General features: G+C 37.2%; 1 protein-coding gene across 2 annotated transcripts in view; it reads right to left on the bottom strand.

Moving 5' to 3' along the window:
• The window catches only part of LOC104896716 (pentatricopeptide repeat-containing protein At1g10910, chloroplastic), a 29884-nt gene extending 21269 nt beyond the window's left edge, over positions 1 to 8615 (bottom strand). The window contains exon 1 of one of the 2 annotated variants that reach the window (XM_010683489.4): positions 8312 to 8615. In XM_010683489.4, the coding sequence (XP_010681791.3) occupies positions 8312 to 8577 (266 nt within the window). In that variant the 5' untranslated portion in view covers positions 8578 to 8615. The remainder of the gene's footprint in view (positions 1 to 8311) is intronic. The other variant, XM_019250315.3, reaches the window with a different exon arrangement.
• Positions 8616 to 12078: the final 3463 nt, after the last annotated feature.

Genomic DNA, 12078 nt, shown 5'->3' on the forward strand with positions numbered 1-12078 from the left:
AGCCATGTTAGTTGCTCATGGTAAAAAGAGTGGTACTCTTTACATGACAGCAGGGGCATGTTGTACGATTGCAGTTGCAGCAGGAAATGAAAATTCCAAATTGTGGCACCAAAGACTTGGCCACATGAGTGAGAAAGGGTTGAAGCTTATGCATTCAAAAGGAAAAATTCCAGAGTTACAGTCTGTTGAAGTAGACATGTCGAGGAGTGCATACTTGGAAAGCAGAGAAGGGTAAGCTTTCAGACTAGTGGTAGAACCCCAAAGAAGGAAAAGTTGGAGCTTGTTCACTCCGATGTTTGGGGACCAACAACTACTCATCCATTGCGGAAAACACTATTTTGTAACTTTCATCGATGATCACTCCCGGAAGGTATGGGTTTACTTCCTAAAACATAAATCTGAAGTGTTTGAAGCTTTCAAGATGGAAAGCTATGGTGGAAAATGAGATAGGTCTGAAAATTAAGAAGTTAAGAACCGACAATGGTGGTGAATATGAAGACACCACATTCAAGAAGTTTTGCTATGAGCATGGAATCAAGATGGATAACTGTGCCAGGTACACCTCAACACAATGGAATAGCTGAGCGTATGAACCGGACATTGACAGAAAGAGCCAGAAGCATTCGTATACAGTCAGGTTTACCGAAGCAATTCTGGGCAGAAGCAGTCAACACAGCAGCTTACTTGATCAATCGAGGACCATCGACTCCACTAGAATATAAAATACCAGAAGAGGTGTGGACTGGAAGAGATAATTTTGTCTCATTAAAGGTCTTTGGTTGTGTAGCATATGTGCATATTAGTGATCAAGGCAGGAATAAGCTTGATCCTAAATCAAAGAAATGTACTTTCATTGGCTATGGTGGGGATGAGTTGGTATCCATTTGGGATGATGAAAATAAAAGGGTGATCGTACAGAGATGTGATTTTTAATGAAAGAGTCATGTATAAGGATAGACATAAAACTGACGCCAACGACTCATACAAGAGTGGGCCCATATTTGTCGATCCAAGTTCTATCCCAGATAGTCCCGTGACAACGCACAATCCTGTTACAGAAGAAGCTATAACAAGTCATCAAGAAGAAGAACATAGTGGTATGCAACAGTCCGAAACAACGCAACCTTCTATTACAGCTCCTCCTGTACTCAGAAGGTCTTCTCGACCTCGTGTACCTAATAGAAGGTATATGAATTATCTATTATTAACTGATGAGGGGGAGCCTGAATGTTATGATGAAGCATGTAAAACCAGTGATGCTAGCAAGTGGGAGCTTGCAATAAAAGATGAGATGCAATCTTTGATCTCAAACCAGACATGGGAATTAGCTGAATTACCCATGGGTAAAAAGGCACTTCACAACAAATGGGTATATCGAGTGAAAAAGGAGCATGATGGTTCCAAGAGATACAAAGCTCGATTAGTAGTCAAAGGATTCCAACAGAAAGAAGGGATTGACTACAATGAGATTTTTGCACCTGTTGTGAAACTCAATACCATCAGAACTGTATTGTATTGAGTATTGTTGCCATTGAAGATCTTCATCTTGAGCAATTAGATGTGAAAACTGCATTTCTTCATGGAGATCTGGATGAAGAAATATACATGCATCAACCAGAAGGTTTCTTAGAAAGAGGGAAAGAAAATATGGTGTGCAAACTTAAGAAAAGTTTGTATGGCCTAAAACAAGCCCCAAGACAATGGTACAAAAAGTTTGATAACTTTATGCATAGGAAGATTTCCAGAAGTGCAACGCTGACTATTGTTGCTATGTCAAGAGATATAAATCCAGTTATATCATCTTACTACTTTATGTTGATGATATGTTAGTAGCAGGTTCGAATATGGATGATATAAGAAGGTTGAAGCATCAATTATCAAAGGAATTTGACATGAAGGACTTAGGTCCAGCAAAGAAGATTCTTGGAATGCAAATTACAAGAGATAAGCATAAAGGTACTCTGCAGTATCTCAAGCAGATTACATCAAACGTGTTTTACAGAGATTTAATATGAGCGACGCTAAGCCAGTCAGCACACCCTTAGCAAGTCACTTTCGATTATCCAAGGACCAGTCTCCTCATAAGGAAGATAAAGATTATATGGCTAAGGTTCCATATGCCTCAGCCATTGGAAGTTTGATGTACGCAATGGTTTGTACAAGACCAGATATTGGACATGCAGTGGGAGTTGTTAGCAGGTTTATGTCAAATCCAGGAAAATTCATTGGGAAGCAGTGAAGTGGATTTTGAGGTATCTACGAGGTACCAAAAAAGTGTTTGTACTTTGGTAAAGGCGAATTAAAAGTGCAAGGTTATGTCGATGCAGACTTTGGAGGTGAAGTCGACCATAGAAAAAGCACCACCGGCTATATATTCACAGTTGGAAATACAACAGTTGGATGTCGCAATTACAGAAGATTGTTGCTCTATCCACTACAGAGGCTGAATATGTAGTGGTAACTGAAGCTAGTAAAGAAATGATATGGCTTCAAGGTTTGTTAACTGAGTTGGGATTCAAGCAAGAGAATAATGTACTGCACAGTGATAGTCAAAGTGCAATACACTTAGCAAAGAATTCAGCATTTCATTCCAGAACTAAGCATATCGGACTTCGATATCATTTCATAAGATCTATGTTAGAAGATGAAGTGTTAAAGCTGGAGAAAATTAAAGGAACTGAGAATCCGGCAGATATGTTAACAAAGACGGTGACTATTGACAAACTGAAGTTGTGTTCAACTTTAGTTGGCCTGCATGAATAACATAAAGAGAAAGCTCGATTGCATGGAATAAGGTGTGAAGACAGATTAAAATCAGTCTTCAAGTGGGAGATTGTTAGATTATTAATAACCTCCAGTTATTTTAAGAAAACTAAAATAGTAAATCAATGAAATCCTTTGAAAATTTAGAAAGCTTAAAATATTCAAAGGAAGATATCAATTTGCTAAATTTAGATAACCACTTTTAGCAAGTATGAAAACTATATATATGAAGTTTGAAATCATATATTATATTATCTTAAGAACAAAACAAATAAGCTTAGAGAGAAAGAAAAGCTTTGAAAAGGATTTTTGCGAAAATTCTTGAGAGTATTTGAGGTGTGTGATATTTGTTTTATAAGTGTTGTAAACACTTGTTATATTTTTCTTTACCATTCTAATAAAAGTTTTGCAGCAGAGTTAGATATACAAATATTCTTGTAATATTTGGTTGTGCCATTTCTACTAAAGTTTTGTTCCCAATAATCTGATTCTAAAGGAAAGTTGCACAATATTTCCTAACAGCTACATCCATCACAGTTGATAAACTGGAAGGAGCAGCAGACTACAGATCTTGGTAGAGAAGCATGGAGATTAACCTTGCATCAAAAAGAAAAATGGGCTTTGTAACTGGAGCTACAGTCAAGGATACTCAAGATGAGGTAAAAGCTGGACTTAGGGAAATCTGTAATAATATGGTTGTTTCGTGCACACACAATAATGTTTCATCTGCCATAAAGAAATCTATTTTGTATGTTAACTCTGCTAAAGACACATGGAAACAGCTAGAAGTGAGGTTTTCCTTGACAGTTGGGAGGTTTTCCTTGACAAATGGTTCTAGAAAATATAAGGAAAAAAAGACTTATATGAAACTATGCAAAACTCATCCACTTGAAATGAGCATTACACAAATCTAACTATGATTTTGGAAGAATTAGAATGTATGCATTCCTTGCCTAGTTGCCTGTGATTAACAACCCCACTGAAGAAATATACAAGTACATTGAACCCACAAACCTTCAGAAGGAGGGATCAAGGCTATTTCAGTTATTGAATGGACTGGATGCCAAATCTGGACCACAAAGGAGCCATCTCATGATGATGGTGCCACTCCCAACAGTGGAGAAAGCTTGCTCATTACTTCACCAGGAAGAGTCACGAAGAGAAGTGTTCAAATCTCCCACGGTATATGTTTATCAATCACTTGAATAAGAAGAATGTGAAAGTGTGTAATAAGAAAGGTCATAACCCAGACAAATGTTAGTATGTCAGTGGGCAATTCCCAAAATGGCATGCAAAGAGTGGTAAGCAGGTGCAAAGTGGCCCTCAGAAGGAACAAGGTGGAACATCTGCACCTAAATGAAATGGCGGGAGAATGAACTATTTTGAAATAGCTGCAAATTTTTCTCAGGCAGAGCCTGTCAGCTAACAGAGTTGTTACCTGTTATTGGTAAACAGATGCAAGTGAAAGAATATGAAACTAATGAAAAAATAGACACTCATTTCTCAAGAATGATAGCTTGTCACCAAATTGTGAAAACATCTAATGAATGGATCATTGATTCAGGTGCTTCAGCTCACATGAGCTCATCATTGCACAAACTGAGTGAGGTTTTGAGAGCCTACAACTCGCCTAAAATCAGCCTTCCTATAGGAGTAACTGCTGAATTCACACAACAGGGAACATAGAAGTGATGCCAGGCTTTGTTCTCAAAAGTGTCTTGTATGTGCCCAATTTTCAACATAATCTCCTATTTGTGCAGAAGGCAGAAGCTGATTAAAGATGAGAACTGTGAAGTTCAATTCCTACCTAACCAGTGTGTGATCAAAGATAGAACTACACAACAGGTGTACATAACTGGTTATGAAAGAAATGGTTTGTATTACTTAAAACCCAGCCTTGAAACCACACAAAAAACCACTCTCCTAGCCACATAAACTCCATCTCAAACCTTGAAACCATCACAAAACAAACCTGATCAATTCGCTCTATGACATCATAGTTTGGGACACAAAGATGTGGTGAAACCTTTTCTGAAAACCAAACAACTCATTTGTGTTATCTGTCCAATGGCCAAATTTACCAAACAACCCTTTCCCTTGAGTGCATCACATGCCGCTGTCCCATTTGAATTGATACACATGGACATAAGGGGTCCATACAAAGTTTATACAAGCGGGAAATACAAGGATTTTCTAACCATTGTGGATGACAACACCAGATTCACTTGGACTCATTATCTAGAGTACAAATCTGAGGCCTTGAGCAATCTGGAACATTCATGAATTATGCTCAGAATCATTTCAAGAAGTCAATCAAGTTTATGAGATCTGACAATGCATTGGAGTTTGATGATGAACCATGTAGAGAATTCTTCTCAAAGCACGGAATCATACACCAAACATCACCTAAGCAGAATGGGAAGCACATTGGAAATCTCTATAGCTCTAAGATTCCAAGCTGCCTTGCCTCTCACTTATTGGGGAGATTGTGTGATGACTGGAGCACACATAATCAACCTGTTCTTATTTTGAAAAACAGAACCCCCTATGATGTGTTGTACAAGAAGAAACCTAACAACAACCATGTGAAATTCTACTGATAAATTCAATCCCTAGAGGTGTACCTTGTGTGTTCATGGGTTATCCTCCCACACAAAAAGGATATAAGTTGATGAATTTCCTCACTATGCACATGTTTGTATAAAGGGATGTGATATGTCATGAAAATGTGCTCCCATTTCATGAAAGAAATGAACAAACCTACATGAAACCAATCTCTAATCCTAGTCCACATAACTCCCATCCTACATTTGATAGTGACTGGTTCACTCAAGTTGCGCTGGTAGAACCTGAGCCCATGCCACAGCCACACTACACACCACCAAGTACACCAACTCCACCTGTAACCCAACACGCCTGCCCAAACATGAGCATCCACAAACACTCTTCAACCTATTGTTCAAATCCCTAGGAAAACAAGTAGACACCTAAATCAATCTAGGTGGATGAAAGACTCCCAAATTCACCTTCCCGGAGCTACTAGTTGTTGCATCCAGTGTCACTGACACCAAAATAATACCTGAATTTCTATGTTTCATGATTACTTTGAGTAGAACACATGAACCTACATCCTTCAAGCAGGCCATGACAGGCCATGACATTCCCTGGGCCCTCACTGGATTGATGTTGAGAAATGAGTTGGAAGCACTTGAATAAAACAAAACATGGGAAGTAACAACTCTTCCCCTTGGTAAGAGTGTCATTAGTTGCAAATGGTTATACAAGGTCAAATACAATCCTGATGGGGGTATTGAGAGGTACAAGGCAAGGTTGGTTATCCTAGGATGCAACCAAAAACATGAAGAACACTATACTGAAACCTTTGCACCAGTTGCAAAGATGACAACTACTAAAACAGTGATTGTTGTTGCAGCAATGAAGGAATGGTACACCTTTCAAATGGATGTCACTAATGCTTTTCTTCATAAGGAATTGCATAAAAGTGTGTGCATGATCTCCCTTAAGGCTACTCTAAGGAAGGAATAGAGTTCACTTGAATGCACAATATAACACTCATCACTTTACTTATGTGTGCAAACTATAAAAAAATCTCTACATGGCCTTAAACAAGCTCCTAGATAGTGTTTCTCAAAACTATCTTTGACTCTCCTCGACTTTGTGACTTTGTTCAGTCCAAAGCAGCTTGTTCACAAAGGTAACACTCAACACCATTACATTGGTGCTTGTGTATGTTGATGATTTGTTGATATCCGGGAACTGCCTTGAGCACCTTAACAAGCTCAAAGAAATGTTGTGCCTAACCTCTCAAATGAAGGACCTAGGTGAGTTATTTCCTTGGTCTGGAAGTTCATAAATCATCAGCTGGATTCTTTGTCTCACAGAGAAAATCTACGATGGATCTTATCAAAGAATATGGCATAGTGGATGCTAAGTCTCTCCCATCACCAATGGATCCCTGAAGCTCACCCCCACCCTTGGAGATATTCTCCTCTCTTCGACTTCATATCAGAGATTACTAGGTAAACTAATTTACCTAACAATCACAAGACCTGATATTGCCTTCACACTGCAGCTACTCAACCAACATATGCAGCATCCTACCACAATCCATATTCAATGCGCAAAAAGACTAGTCAGATACTTGCTTAGCACTTCAACTCAAGGCATTTTACTTGCCTCTACCTCACTAGCTCTTTATCTGGCTATTGCATCCTCTAAGGGCATTCACCTATATCCCAGAAAGCTAAAAAGCAAACTGTAGTGGCTAGATCCACTGCTGAGGCAGAATACAGGTCAATGGCAATCACAACCTGCGAAGTAACGTGGCTAACAACTCTCCTCAAAGATCTAGGCCTCAAAAATCTACCTCCTACTGTACTTAAATGTTATAACCAGGCTGCCCTAGTCATAGCTGCTAATCTAGTCCTTCATGTAAGGACTAAGCACCTGGAAGTTGACTGTCATTATGTCAGCCTCAACCTGGTCAAATCATCACTCAACATGTGTCCTCCTCTGATCAACTAGCTGATGTGCTCACCAAGGTTCTCTCTGTCAAAAAGCACAAGCATCTATTGGCCAAATTGGGAACATCGTGTGCTGCACTCCCAACTTGAAGGGCAGTAATAGGGAGTAAAATGCATATTTTGCACTGCTTCAAAATATCTGTAGTACCAGGAATATTCTCCTACGAGTATCTACCTAGGTTTCAGCTGCTGCCAAGTGCCAATCATGTGCTAATCATGAGCTGTCAATTCTGTTAATGTTGCTTTGTCCTTACTTGATCTAGTACTTTGTCTTGTAGTAGTGCTATAAAAAGTAGGGTGTAAGCGTTTCTCGCTAGGGTTATTAATACAACACAACAATCATCTTCTCTACTCCTCTCTTTTGCATTTATCTTGTGCATCTATTTTCCTAGCTGCTCAAGTTCAGCTGCTCTTATCATGAAGACATGAACTGATGATGCATTTGTGATGATTCTCTGGGATTGAACAAGTTATTACCTTTAAAAAATATAAGCATCAAGAAGCTCTAGAAAATGCCCAATAATTACGATAAACTAGGTAAGGGCTACCCAAGTTTAGTTCGCAACTAAAATAAGTTCATATAAGTTTAGATAAGCACCAACAAATTCACACAAGGACCAATAAGTTTAAATAAGGGCTTATAAGTTGCAATAAGTTAATATGAGTTCAGATAAGAGTGAATTATTGATCCTAAACTGATTAAAGTCTAAGTTCCAATAAGCACATACAAGCGAAATTAACGTGAAAAGAAAAAAAAAAACTCCAAGCTATTACCCACCAACCTCCAAGTATTCAGCCTAAGTCCATAAATCAGTAAGTTGCCTGTAAACAACTCTAAAAGAATCGCACAAATAAGTGAGTAACAGGTTGAGTATTCAAATGAACTGTCAAGCAAAAATGCCAGAATTTACAAGACTTCATCCATCAAACTCACACAAAATAGATATTGTAAGCGAAATGCATAACAACCCAACAAAATGTTTGCGCGAGTTAAGCTAACTAACCTAGCGAGTGCAAAATTGACATCAGAAGAATGCTGAATTTCCCTGATAGCATCCTCTCTTACGGAACGAGGGGATTGAGTTTTTGTGGCAGACACAATTTTGGTGGGTATACATTGTGTAGCAAAAAGGGTGCCGAAATTATTGGGTAGAGAATTGGTTATTGGAAATGTAGCGGGAGGACAGAGAGAGTGAAGCTTTGTAGTGATATTTGCCGGGTTCGCCGTGATATTACGACAGCCATTGATGCTTGCAGCCCCAATATCCATGTTACCTTTACAATGACATACACAAACAATTACGCTAGTATTTAGTTACTCCCTCCCATAATATAGTGCCTATTTCATTTTTGGTGGGTCAAACTTTAAAATCTTTGACCGAATATTCTCATTTGTATATATAAAAAAATATATTCATGTGGGATCTTGTTAGATTCGTCTCAATGTGTAGTTTCATAATATCAACTTTTTATATTTTTTATTAATACGAAATTGAAGATATTAAAGGTCAAAGTTACGTCTTGAAGACCGTGTAAAAAAAAACAAGCACTATATTATGGGACGGAGGGAGTATTTACAAAGGAGCAACTAGCAGCCGCAGCAGGGGATGATTCATGATTTTAGATTGTATGTCGGGGAATAAATCTCGTTGATGGGAAAAAATAACGTGAATAATCCAATCTTTCATTGTTATGTAATAATTATGTATGGAATAATGATAGGTGGATGTCCAACCTTTTGCATTACCTAATCTTTGACATTCCCTCGTGACTTCTCGCATTACGTAACTTCTCCCATTATTGTGTACTAGCCTTTATATGCACGCGATGCGTTTGTTAATTTCAAAATTTGTTATTCTATTAGATACTCCATTCGTACTTTATTTATGATTAAACTTAAATGTGAAAAATTCAACAGTTAGATGAATTTAGATATATTAATCGCTAATGTAAAAAAAAAAAAAAAAAGTTGTGAGTGATTGTTAACATTAATTTTTTGTGAATGAATATTGAACAGAAAAAACATAAATAATGAGTTGGTTTAACTGAATTAAAGAATATCAAAGGTAGTGAATATTCAGACTTTTCATGTGCATGTTATGTATGCCATCTTTTTTTATAACGTATAAATATTTTGTCCATTTAATTTTTGATTGAAGTATTTGATGCATATACCATTTTAAACTTGTTTTAAATGGCAAGTTGGAATGAGAATTTTTAAATGATTTGTTTTTGTAATTTTTTTCCATTCCATTAATTAGATAATTAAGGGTATTTTAGTCACTTCAAAAGAGGACACCACACCTCCTCTATTGGCTTATATAATAGAGATATATATATATATGTACCCCATGAGGTGAATAATATAACCTTCTCTATCATCTTTCTTCTCAATACTCTATAATCCTCTCAATTTTATAACACGTTATCAGCACGATTGTCTAATTAGAGCTATTCGTTTTTGCTCAATCAGTGTTACTCAATAATTATAACTAGCCGCAAAAGGTACGCATTTAATACTTACTATAAATGTTCTGATCACTAAATTATTATTGCAATGTTATACCGATTCTTGTTTGGATTGACTAATTTTGTGTGATTTATAGTATAGATTTTACGAAGAATTATGTTATACGAGTACTAGTTTTGTCTTGATTCACTACTCCCAATTACTGTGTCTGTCGGTTTTGTATTCAGTAGGTTTTGTTTTGCTTTATACAATTAAAAGTAGTTCAGTATACTGATGGATCGATAATGAGATCCTTATTTCAATAAACAGCCGAAGTTGTTCTATTACTGTTAAAGTTGTTGGATATACAATTAAAAGCGTTGAGAAATGTAGATTGGGGTTTGTTTGGCTTAACTAGAACATGTTTTTAGTGGAGAATGCTTTTCTAAAGGAAAACTCTATTATGAATTTGTTTTTCTTTGTTTAGTTGCTCACAAGAAAGTCAGATAGGAAGAGAATGATAGAAATGTTGCCAGAGGATAATTAGGATAAGGGAAGCTAACGAATCGAGAAGAAAACAACATTCCATCCTTTAAACGGAAAATATTTCCCCATCCTTAGGAGAACAATTTTTCCACCCTTTATATTCCACCCTCTACAATGTAAGGAAAATAAGAAAACCTATGTTTTCGTTGATTCAAACGTCTATTAAATTGATCTAAGCGATGAACCTAGCCGCTCTCAATAGATGAATTGCTTGCTAGTTTAGATACTCGTGGTAACAATGAATTGGGGTTTAGATATGGGATCTGCTTGTTGAACAGTTGAAGTCTACACTTCACTCTCAATAGTCATAAGTTCTTAGTTGTTTACAACTCACTAACTCAGAGCTAAATGTCATGAAATCCATGAACGCTACTCTTTGACTTTTACTAATTTACTCTATCAGTTTATCCTTTTCTACATTAGTAGTTTCTATCATCATACTATTAAAGTCCAGAGAACATGCATTTTATTCCTACTTTATCTTTAAATGGTTGGAGTGTGGAGTTTTTCTGTTTGGATTCATGCGCTGCTATGTTATTGTATGTTTAAATTCTATTACTAATCTCAACCATAATTGTAACTGGGTATTATTGAGTAGGTTTGATTCATTAATAGTGGTTTTCCATATAGTATATGTTTATTGGATCCTATTTAATTTCATCTTGCAATATTATTTTGTATAGTGAATTATGTCAAATCTCGCGAAACTTGAATTTGTGGCTCTTGATATCACTAGAAAGAACTATTTATCATGGGTATTAGATGCTGAAATCCATTTGGCTGCAAAGGGTCTTGTAATACTATCAAGGCCGGAAATAATGAATCGGATCAAGATAAGGCCAAAGCTATGATATTCCTTCGCCATCACCTTCATGAGGCTCTAAAGAATGAATATTTAACTGTTAAAGACCCAGAGGTGCTTTGGAGTAATTTAAAGGAAAGATATGACCACCAGAAAACTGTGATACTTCCCTCAGCTCGTTATGAATGGCTAAATTTAAGACTGCAAGATTATAAATCTATAGTGATACAACTCAGCCATGTTCAGAATAACTCTAAACTGAAACTATGTGGGGAAAAAATAACTGATGATGAGATGTTGGAAAAGACTTACACCACCTTTCAAAAGATAACTCCTTCTAAGCAAACAATATCGTGAAAAGGGTTTCAGAAATACTCTGAACTCATATCTTGTCTACTTGTGGCTGAACAAAATGATGAGCTATTATTAAAAAACCACGAGTTACGACCTACTGGTTTGCACCATTCCCTGAAGCGAATGCTGCATCCCATGATGGAAAGACAATAAATAATAAAGACCATGCCAGTAGCAGGGGTCAGGCCGTGGTAGAGGTCGTGGCCGTGGAAGAGGATATAAACCTACTAGAGGTCGAGGTGGTTATGGACCTAGTGGAGGTCGAGTGGTTATGGACCTAGTAGAGGTCGAGGTGGTTACTCCAAGAACTCCTATTCTCACCAGAAGTGGGACAATAACAATGGTACCAAACACGAGAAGGATAATGCGACCATGTGTGCTACCGTTGTGGAGGAAAGGTCACTGGTCTCGTGTATGTCGTACCCCAAAGCATCTTATTGATCTCTACCAGCAATCATTGAAGCAAAAAGGAAAGAAGGTAGAGACAAATCTTGTGTTCGAGGATGGTGAAGGTGATTTTGATCATGACAATGCAACTACTCTTCACCACCCCCGAAGGGAATAATTGAGATTTGAGAGACATGAACTTTGATCTTTTAAGAATAAACTCTAATAGTTTA

This window comes from Beta vulgaris, chromosome 6 (assembly GCF_026745355.1).
Source record: "Beta vulgaris subsp. vulgaris cultivar EL10 chromosome 6, EL10.2, whole genome shotgun sequence".
Classification (NCBI taxonomy): domain Eukaryota; kingdom Viridiplantae; phylum Streptophyta; class Magnoliopsida; order Caryophyllales; family Amaranthaceae; genus Beta; species Beta vulgaris.